The following is a 10,967-nucleotide window of genomic DNA, read 5'->3' as shown; positions in this document are numbered from 1 at the left end:
AACTGGGACAGCATCCAAAAAAACCTGATATTTATTTTCATTCTAGGACACACATTTCCGTACAGCCCCAGGGCAGAGGCAGCCCCAGCGCAGGTGAAACCAGCCACCTCCACGGCACAAAGGTGGGTTCTGTGTACAACGCAGTAAACGCCAGGTATGACCTCCCACACTGAAGCGCACACCCTGTCCACAGACTTTGAGGTGAGAAGGGGTGCACTGTAAATCAAGGACAAGCTCAAGGCAACCAAAGACACGACACACTTGGAAAGGAGCAATACCAAATGTTTTAATATTGGAGCTGTGGAACACATGGCATGGAGGGAGCAGAAAGGAGAGCGAGCCTGCTAATGGGACAACCACCCCATACATTAAGGAGTGCTCAGCCACAAGGCTACTAATCAAAATACACTCTGGCAGCTCAGCACGGGAGGGACGTTACAACAGTACCTCAGGAAACCACTGGCACACAGTCCTAGAGAGAGAGAGAATGCGTACTACTTATCTTTCTGTGTGAAAGCTTATAAGAGGGGAAAATATACTTTAAATATTTAAATATCTTTAATTTAAAATACATATATTTTTTAAAAACCCCAAAACTCTTTTCTGTCCCATTTACCAGGTCTTCACAGAAATTGCCCTGCAGATAGGTTGGCACTTTAGCACCCTGTCAAAGCAATAAATTACAAAAAACATAACAGACACAACAAAGGAAACCTCTTCTGCACGTGTAGCACACTGACTAGTGCAGGACGCAACAAGCACCATCGGCAGCACTAAGTGGGGGCTGCAACAGCAGAGTCAAGGAAAGAACCAGAGCAGCTCAGGCTGGCAGGGAACCACAGGCCCAAAGACTCACTCTGTTCGCGAGCTTTTCAGACCTGTACCCCAGGCCACGCAGAAAATGGCAGAAATGTTTGGGTTTGGTGGAACGCACTATGTTCCTCTGTCCATAGCACTAACGTTGCCATAGAAGTAATGGCTAGTGCATTTGGGAGAGATACCTGAGGCCTTCTCCAACAGCGTTTGCCTTGGAGAAGGAAATCCATAAGCAGAAAAGTAATTCCAGTCACATCTTAAATTTCCTGCCAAACAGTAGGAAAGGGAGCAAAGCAACACTCTCACCTTGAGCATCACCTGTGCCTGAGATGGAGCCCGCAGTGGCACATGCAAAGCAAAGCGAATAACGAGGAGCAGCCAAACAACAAATGGCAGCTCAAGAAGGTGTGGCAGCAAACGTCTTCCCCTCAGTGAGAGGCTCGAAGACTTACGGTTAATGAAGACAGTGACAAAGTTTGTTTTAAATAAAACTGTAAACCATCATCTGAGAACAGTTAGAGGGTGCACACTATCTGACCATACCCATACAATGCTGTCACCTGTGGAATGAAGATGACCTGCCTGCTTTGGAAGAGGTCACCCTTCATGTTTCAGCTCCAGTTTCTTTCTAGTTAAGCTGTTACTGTTTTCCACAACTTACTCCTGCTGCTCAGAAAGCTCTAGCTGGGAAACCCAGCTGCATAGCCACGAACTTTAAGACCAGTGTTTGTAAGAACAAGCATTTTCTCAAAATAATCAGATGTTTTGTAGCAAGTAAGGAAGGAACTGGTTTGCAGCCCTCTCTCCTGCAGCTTTCAGACAAGGAATAGTACTCGCCCTCATTAGCACCACCAGCAATGCTTTGATCCAGTACTTAATAGCATGAGGCCAAATGTCTAAAAGCTTTACAGGAGAGAGCATCTGCAGCCTAATCCAATATCAGGATCTTCCCACCGCTATAAGCTTCCAGCACGCCAGGGTGTGGGATATCCATGATCCCGTCTGGCAGACGGCTGAATGTCGCACATTCTAAACTTCCAGACAGCATCATCTGGGTGAAGAGGACAAAAATGCCTGCAGCCGCTATTTCAAGCTGCTCAATATTCTGAAGTGTCTGACGGCAGGAGGCTGAGGCATATTCCATGATGGACAATGAGGTCTCTCATGGGCATAGCCATGACAAGCAGGTTTTCATGGTCTATGAAGTCTCATGTAAGCTTTGAACAAAGTATAAAACACTGCAGGGGGCATAAGCAAGGATGGAAGTCTGATGTTACATCCTGTGCAACATACAGCATACGCCTACATATATACAACTGTCTAACAACTCTGGGGTGGGAGCAGCAGACATGGAGGCTGGCTCTGCTGCATGTACTAGAAAATCTCCTGCCGAGTTCCCTGCCCTCTCTGAAGCAGGGCATTGTTTTCTACAGGACTCTGCTTTCCAACAGTGTTCAGCGGGCCCTGGAGCCAGTCACCGCTGTGGTTCAGACACACATCTGAACTTGGCGGCAGTCTGAGTCACAAAACCTCACTCTAGGCCACACGGCCTTTGGGAAAGCAAGGAGAGAATGGCCTGTCACCCCTGCCACCAGCCACTCACTAATACAGTCACAAACCTACTGCACTTTTACTCTCAAATGCTCAGAGACAATCTGTAACTCTTCAAACTCTTAAGTACAAAGAGGTATTGAAGAAAGTCACCTTTGGCAAGTCACCTAGCCTTGTGCTGTACTGTAAGATGGGCTGTCACTGGCTCCCAAAGAGGGCTGCCCTCAGCACTGGAATTGTGCTCCTGGCATACTACCATCCTTAGGGTTCACGGGTGCGCTTCAGCCTCCTCACCAGCAACAGTATCCTGGGACTGATGTAACACAAACCTACCCTTAACCCAGCAAACCAACGGCTCCTCACTTCCAGTTTCATGCTCTTTCTGCTGCGGACAAGAGCTGCCACGTAACGGTGACACAGGCTGTTAAGCCCTATTTCTACATTTGTAAGTGGTTTTATACAGCAGCGTGTCAAATATCTCCCTATTTTATACGGAGGGAAACCAAAGCTCAGAGAGGTGCTGCAAATTACCTGCAGCCAGCAGATCGGGGACAGGCTTGTCAACCAATCCATCTCCTGTGGGCCAGCCCAGGACCTGGGAGGTGCAGACACATTGCCTGCCTTCCAGTGGGGCCCTTGGCTTGGGAGAAGGCAAGAACATCTTGTTGCCTTTGGAGCACTTCCCTGAGCGCGGTCTCAGTTGGCCATGTAGTTTCAGTCATTAAACACTGTGCTCAGGAAAGTTCTTGGCCTGGCAGCAGCTAAGCCAATTCAAAGACCCAAAGGGCCTCTCTTGTCTCCTCTCTCCAACTTCATACACTTGAAGGTAAATAAACAACTTTATTCCTCTGATAGAAAAGGCAGCACCAAGATAAGTGGAGTGTCCCAATAAAAGTTAAAAAAGACACCTCGGGTCTAACTTTGGGATGTAAAGTGAGTAGGTCAGTGCCACTGCCTGTCAGAATCACTGTGTGAGGTGAGGGACATGGGGATGTGGCCAGGGCAAGGGGGAGAGGAACAATAAGGCTTGCTCCTATTTGTCTGGAACAGTTATTCCTTTACAGTGTCATAAATTAGTGAGCTCATAAAAACAGGAGCCTCAAGGAGGACGTGCCAAAACCCTGCCATGCAAACCACGTTAATTATGATAATAGGCAGATTTTAATAAGTCAGTTCCTGGCTCCCGCACTTTCACCTATAAAACACATATTTCCAAGGCCAGGGGATCTCAGAAATACCTGCCAGCCATCTAATTGTATAAACCCCAGTGGCACAAAAAAAAGCAGGTTAGAGGGTTTGTAACACCCTATATCCCTTTGAATTTTTCTAGTAAAAAACCTCAAAAATCAGATGAAAGAAAACTCCTCTGTCAACCCTAATCTAGTCCCAGCAATGAAACAAATGTCTCAGCACAGGCTGTGGGAGCGGTAAACGAGGCAGGAGGGCAAGAAGAGGGAGACGAACGACTAATAAATCATCTCCAGAGGACAGGGCTGGGGAGCTCCTGGACCTCTGGCAGCGCAGTCCTGGCAGCTGCCACCACTCCTCCTCCAATGCCCTGGCAGGGAGTCGGGCCGCGCCGCCTGCCCGCTTCCAACCTCTGCCCATCCTGCCCGCTAGAAGCATGTCTATGCTCAACACGGGAGCGTGGAAGGTGAGGAGGGGGAGGCTGCGGAGCCACTAAGCCTTCAGCTCCCGCTCAGGTTTCATGCTGAAGGGCTCCAGCCTCTCGCTCTCGGGCAGCATGCTGTTCAGTCGCTCCATCAGCGGTATCGTCTGGTCGATGCCCATCTGTATGCGGCGGAGGATGGCAGACATCTCATTGACCTTCTGGATCTGCTCCGCATACTTGGCATACTTCTTCTGCCGCTCCTGCATGTAGCTATAAAGTGTTTCCACGGAGAGGTCCATCTGTTTAAAAACAACAAGCAGAGCGAGACGCGTTAGGCCGAATGTTGCTAGTGCAGGCTTTCCAGCACACCATCCTTCCTAAACAGCAACCGAGAAGCACCTCAGGTGCTCCACTGGAGACACCAGCCAGGTACAAAGGAGCTCCTCTGTTGCTGCAAAACTGATTTGTTGTGAAATGGGATGATTTGTAGCTGTATATACCAGGGAAGACACAGGACCACCTCAGTTATACACCCAAAGGCTGGGTATTTGATCAGAAAATTCTTTATTTAGAGAGTTGAAAGCCAACAGGCACTGCCAGGGATTTCCCAACAAACCACATGCATATCCTCCAGGTTATCCGAACCCATGGAATTTGCGGTCCCCACCTGCACCTGCAGAGTATTTTCAGTGGAGATTGTTCATTTGCAAGTGTTACAGCCCTACCATGCTTGCCAGCACTAGCTTCATCAGCTTAGCCAGGTTATTCTGCAATTAAGCCATGGCCGTTATTACCCTTGTCGTCTGGAAAACTCCTGCCTTGAGACAGAATCACAATGGATTGCTAGCGGCCCTAATTTCCCCCAATGCTAAAAATAAAAGCGTCACGAGCGACCCCAGGAGAGACATTAAGTAAATCAGCCCCGCAATTAAACACAGCGACTAACCCAAACACCGCTGGAGCACGGTGACAATGACAGGAATTGCAGTGCTATTCCTGCCATTAAGTGACGAAGGTAGTCTTTTTTAACTAACAGCCCAACTTTCTCCCCAGCCAGGCCTGCAAACTCCAGGTGGGAGTCAGCCGATCGCTGCTAGTACCGTATACACCTGAACCGAGCTGGATGGTTTAAGCTGGTTTACACACTGTGAGTAGCACCATACATTCAAAGAGCGTAGTAATAAGTCTGCTCCGAGCCCTTGTGCGTATACCTGAAGCTCAGTTGCTTCAGCTCTCTATAGCTGTGCTCATCAACACCAGTCATTCCAGCACACTGACCCTTCAAACTGGTATGTCTGAGTGGTGGGCACGCATCCTGCAACCACGCTATGTCCTCGTGGAAACCAGTCCCTTTGCTTGGGACTTGGTGCACGCCCATGGTGCCTGCTGAGAGAAAGGCAGGATCAGACACACGCTGACCAGTTTCAGCTCACTGCTGCCTCTTATCTTCACTTTTCCTAACCTCTCCCATCTAATTACCCTCAGAGGGAAGAGGTCGCTGCTCGTGATAAAGCAGTCTCAAGGAATCAGTGCTGAGAACTTGTGGTCTACCAGGAAGCACAGGTTCAAACAACAACCCTCACTTTAACTATGTGACACAGTCGACCCATTTGGTGGAGAACAGTGACCGTGCCTGTCATTAGGGACAACACATCTTTACCAGTGTTAAAAAACAAGCCGTGCAGACCAGATCTGACTAACACAGTACTTCATCAGCAAGTGTAATCCTGACTTCAGTAGGCAACAGTGTGGGGCTGCAGGAGAGGACGAGCAGCAAGTAGAGGACTGTGTGGAAACAGTGCAAAGCTGGAAGGAGCATCCCCCACCGAAGAGGGAAGTCTCACCAGACTGAGCACTACCATCTCGCTGGTGGCAGCGGGGTTTGAAACTGGGGGAGCTATGTTTGCTGACAAACATCCCTTTCAAGCCCTGGGGAGGAGGTCAAGACAAAAATAGTCAGGTAAGAAAATATTTTATTGAGAAACCTAAGTTGCAAACAGCATTGAAAAGAAACACACAAGTTTCTGCTGAACTGTCGTGGGGGTTAGGAAGCACTTTTTTTTTTCCTCCTATCGCCTCCATCAGAGTTGGATACAGCACCAATTAACCTTTTATTTCATCTGTACCTTCTAGTGCTCTCAGACTGAATTCTTCCTCTTTGCCTCTGTGCTTTCTTGTGAATTCCTCCCTCCACGCTTTCAGGCACGGGACGAAATAAAAACCAGCAAAGCAGGAAACTCCAAATGGAGTGGAAACAATTTAAGCCTACACAGGGGTTTCTATTAAAACCCCAGCTTAATAATTTAGTAGCTTGGCACTAGCTCTGTAAATTGGAGTATGTAAAAAGCAGACCACCACCAGGTCTGCATGGGATGGAAGTAAATTCAATCCAGTGCCTAAAAACGTCCTACCTAATGAGAGCCAGTGGTGTGGAGTGGCAGCCAGTCAGAAACCTGCCAAAAGCCAGCACGCCTCATTAAGCTGAGCAGCATGGGGACCCAGGCAGAAACCTCCCCTGGTGTCCAAGTTCTCCTCCACAGGCAGGTTCTCCACAAGGTCTCACAACACTGTGCAAGAGGCAAAGCTTGCATCTACCATGCTCTGAAACAATTCAACCAAAAAAAAAAAAATAAGCCCCCTTTTCTCTCCATTACAGTAATTTCCATCTGTTGGCTTTTAGGCTCCTTGTGAAAATACCAATAGTGTCCACTTACTGGAGAGGAACATGGGGAGAAGCTGAAGCTGCCCTGCAAAAGGAAGAAGAAATGCGAAGAAGCCTTCCAAGCTCTTTGCTACTTTTGGACACATTCACAATGGCTGTGAAAAAAGCTGCCTCGCAAAAAAGAGAAAGGGTGGAAGTGAGCATTTCCTATGGTTTCCCTACACTTAGTGTTGAATTTTGCCTGCTGCAGGACGCCAGGGCAGCTGCACAGCCAGCGACAGACAATGAGGACTAAAGCTGAGTAATTGCGAGGCAAGGTCAATTTTTACTGAGATTGAACCTGGTGTTTTATCTAGAAGAACGATAAAAAGAAAGCTAACTATTAACTCCCCTATATAAATGCCAATGCCTCTTTGCAGCTTTCCTTGCAGTGGCCTAAATACACACTTACATCCTTCCTGCCTTCTGCCCCTCCAAGTGAGCTCCTCCAGTGCCAGACTTTGTGCTTTTACCTCTCCTGGCACTCAGTCCTACTCCTCTGGCCTTCTGACAGGGCCTTCGGTTGCAGGAGTCAGATGGCCAAGTCCTATTTACCCACCAGAGACCAAACCTGTCATTTAGGAATCTGCAATGAACAGGGAACATGCATAAGAATCCACTTAATTCCTATCTATTTCATTCCATATAGTAACAATAAAAAGCTTCATTCCATATAGTAACAATAAAAAGCATCTAGAGAAGGGAAGCTTAGGCAAACAGTCTGCTCCCTTGCCTAAGGCCAAGGTAGTCCATGCTTTTCAAGGCACTCTCAAGGGTCAGATGAGTGTACCTGCCTTCTGTAAAGCGGGTCCCATCAACTCCCATCGCGTCGCCACATTCTCTGCTGTAAGACACTCAAGTTTCAGTCTTCTTGCACATCCCTGGCTGAGAAGTTCTCTGGGAAGGCCAGCAAGACACCTCTGAGCCAGCAGCTCTTCCAATGCCCTACAACCATCTGCAAGTGTTTATTTGAGCCATTGTTTCTGCTCTGCTTGCTTCAAGCATCCTACAATGCCAGGCCACCACAGTTGTGGGCAACCCCCCCATCAGCAGGCCACCACCCCAGACCCATAAACAATGACAGATGCGGAGCTGCACTGTCACCAGCCCCTCAATGACTTCACCACTGTGACTTCACCATCACCAACTTCTTCAGACATTACCACTGAGTAAGCTACCGTCATCCTCAACTTAAACGTACCGAAGAGTTTGGAGGCTCAAAAGACTGGACCTGAAGCCTGTTAAGAAGTAACAGATCGAAAACAATAGAACAAGAGGAAATGGCCTCAAGTTGTGCCAGGGGAGGTCCAGGCTGGATATGAGGAGGAATTTCTTTACTGAAATGATTGTCAGGCATTGGAACAGGCTGCCCAGGGAGGTGCTGGAGTCACCGTCCCTGGAGGTGTTTAAGAGATGGCTGAATGTTGCACTTAGTCTAGTGGTGGGTAGGGCTGGTACAAAGGCTGGACTGGATGATCTTACTGGTCTCTTACAGCTGAAACGATTCTATGAAAAGCAGAAGGCAGTGCCCAGCCCTTGAGGTCAAGGTCCTAATTTGCATTAAAGCAAGAGGTCCTGCCCAGCCTGGTCTTGAGGGAAAAAGATGTGTTCTCAGCAAAGGGGTGAGAGCTTCCAATGCACATTTCATTTCTTTCCACAAATAAATTCTGTTAAAGCAACAAAACTGAGGCTGGACACACCCAGAGTATAAGACGGGATATTTTCCCCTTCCTACACTGAAAAGGATGGAAGAGGTTTTTCAGTTTTTCTTTCAGGAGTATAGTATAATAAAAATCACAGATAAATCTAAAAAAACTCACCTTCCAGCATTAGATACTTTTTTTTGTACAGTCAGTGACATTCAGAATTTGGATCTGTTTTGTATTTCAAAGCTCATGACTCCACCATGGATCAGTAGCAGCAGGATGCTAATTTATGCCTCAGCTTCACATTTTAAACATGAAATGACATCTGCTGGGCTTTTCTTTCTTCAAATGAAAACAGTCATAATTACTTCCAACAGCAGTGTAAGATGGATATTCCCCCACTTAAAAGGGCCCCAGCATGGCCCCTTCTGCTACACCATTCACACTGTCAACCAGTAAGGGCTTGCAGATTCTCCTCTGCATTACACAGGCCCATTTGTAACACCACACTGATGAAACAGAAAAACAATTGAGGGTACTTTCAGACATCTTGCACACCACAAATTCTTGCATTCATTTTAAAATTCTTCTTGGCCCACACTGCCAAGGAGAATAAAGACATTAATTTAGCCCATAAAAAGACTGAAGTCAGCGCTGGACACTGCCCAGTTCTTTTCAACAGACCACACTGAAACCAAACCAGTGCCCTATATACACCTCTTACCTGGTGTGGTTTTATAACACCTCTGTCATGGGCATGTTAAGTGTCCTGAGCTCTCAGAAACAGCTCACCTCTTTTTAGTTCAATGACTGAGACTGAAAATTGCAGCTACACACATTTTCCCTGGTTGAAGAACATGCAAACGCCATCAGAAGTTCATTAAACTTGGATCAAATTCCCAGAGAGCCACTGCTAACATTCATAACAAAACAAATGCGTTTCAAGTTGATGGTCTGTCCTTCCCAGCTTCTTTGCTCTCTCCTTAAAACACCAGTAAAGCAATAAGATCTTTTGTTTCCTCCCCACTCAGTAACAGCCATCAAGGGCTTAGCTAGACATCCATTTGTCCTGTGTCCCTCTGCCCTAATGATTAGCTGTCAGCTCTCATCCCTTACGGCTGCGCCTCAAAAAAACACAGCAACTAACGTGCAATCCTTATTCCACAAAGATCACTTGCTAGAACAACGCTCCAAGCACCAGCAGCCCTTCCCTTCATGCTGTCAGGTGCCTGGTTGGGGTTATATGGACTCCTTCCTGCAGCTGCACAAAAATCACATCAGAAAGTGACAGGCGGGAACATGACTGCATGGAATATTAGTCACGATGTGCTGGTGTGAAAATACTTTTCAATCAACACACTTAAAACTGAAGACAGCTCCTCTTTTCTGTACTGTCTGAAAACAAATGTGCTCAATGAACGGCTTCCCCCCCCCCCCCCCCCCCTTTGATAATGTCACGCAAAGTTAGCATAACAGATCATGATGACTTCCTGATGATGGGAACAGCCTCTGTTTCTCCCACTCATCCCACACACTGGTAGGTGATAAACTTACTGGATAGCATTTTTGCCAGGGTGGAAAACAAAGACGCCCAGCCAAGGATCCCATGTCCTTCTCTTCAGCATCTGTCATGAGTACTCTTCCTCTGCCCCACTGCTAGGTGAACAATTATAATTGGCGTTTAAGTTTTGCTCATCACATCTGGGACCAAATCCCATGCCAAAAATGTTCCTTTTGTTCCTTCTGTAATTTGTTACTGCTGTAAACAATTGCCAAGGGTTATTCTGTCTAAGCATTGCACAGATTGCAGTCAAGTTAGAGAAAGAAGAGTAACTGGCTCAACCACTGAGTTTTAGTAATATTAATAGGTATGTCAGGGCCCTTACTTCAAAAGATCTACAGCTAAATCTATACCGGGTCCCTCTGGACTATAGTAGGGATGTGACAGATTAAGATAGGCTGCTGCCTATATAAAACTTATGATTTAACCATTTTGAGAGGCCTTTAGTTGCAAAGAATTCAGAACTCAAAATAATAAGATGGGTCATTCTTGAAAGTAGCTCTTACACCTTTATGTAGACCTTTCCCTGCATATTGCATTACTGGACAGGATATGTTTGTCACTGCCCTGCAGTCTGACCTCCACAGCCCACGCCTCCCTCACGGCTCCAACTCGAGCCTTCCCTTCTTGGGAGCTACCAGCATCCCTCTGCCAACTGGCAGTCCCCCAAGCTTAAGTTATGACTGCTGTCACTAACTGCTGCTAAAAAAGAGTCCTAAAGCTACAATTAAAACAATACTTAGCTCTCATCCAGCACTAATAAACTGGTCGACTTCCAACTGCTTGAAAAAGCAGGGCTCCACAGAGGTGGGAGAAGATGGACAGCAAAGCCCAACAACCCGTAGATATCTGAAACCTGGTGCTGTAGACGTCAGCTCTCCAGACTGGATACATCTCATATCACAGTTGTGTTCTACTGGACTTTACTTACGTTTCCCTCAACACCACAGCTACTTATCATTTTTCTCTCTCAAAACAGCTAAACCATAACACAAGCAAGCGAAACTCTGGGCACAGCTTCACGTCACACAAAATCCACCACAACCTCAAGCTGCAAAGCAGCAGTCCCATCCTCCTCCT

General features: G+C 47.0%; 1 protein-coding gene across 1 annotated transcript in view; it reads right to left on the bottom strand.

Moving 5' to 3' along the window:
- Positions 1-261: 261 nt before the first annotated feature.
- Positions 262-10,967, bottom strand: part of BORCS5 (BLOC-1 related complex subunit 5) — a 73,351-nt gene continuing 62,645 nt past the window's right edge. Inside the window, exon 4 of the mRNA XM_062007193.1 lies at positions 262-4,278. Coding sequence (XP_061863177.1) covers positions 4,048-4,278 — 231 coding nt within the window. The 3' untranslated portion in view covers positions 262-4,047. The remainder of the gene's footprint in view (positions 4,279-10,967) is intronic.

This window comes from Colius striatus, chromosome 1, assembly GCF_028858725.1.
Source record: "Colius striatus isolate bColStr4 chromosome 1, bColStr4.1.hap1, whole genome shotgun sequence".
Classification (NCBI taxonomy): Eukaryota; Metazoa; Chordata; class Aves; order Coliiformes; family Coliidae; genus Colius; species Colius striatus.
This window is presented reverse-complemented; position numbering and strand designations above follow the sequence as displayed.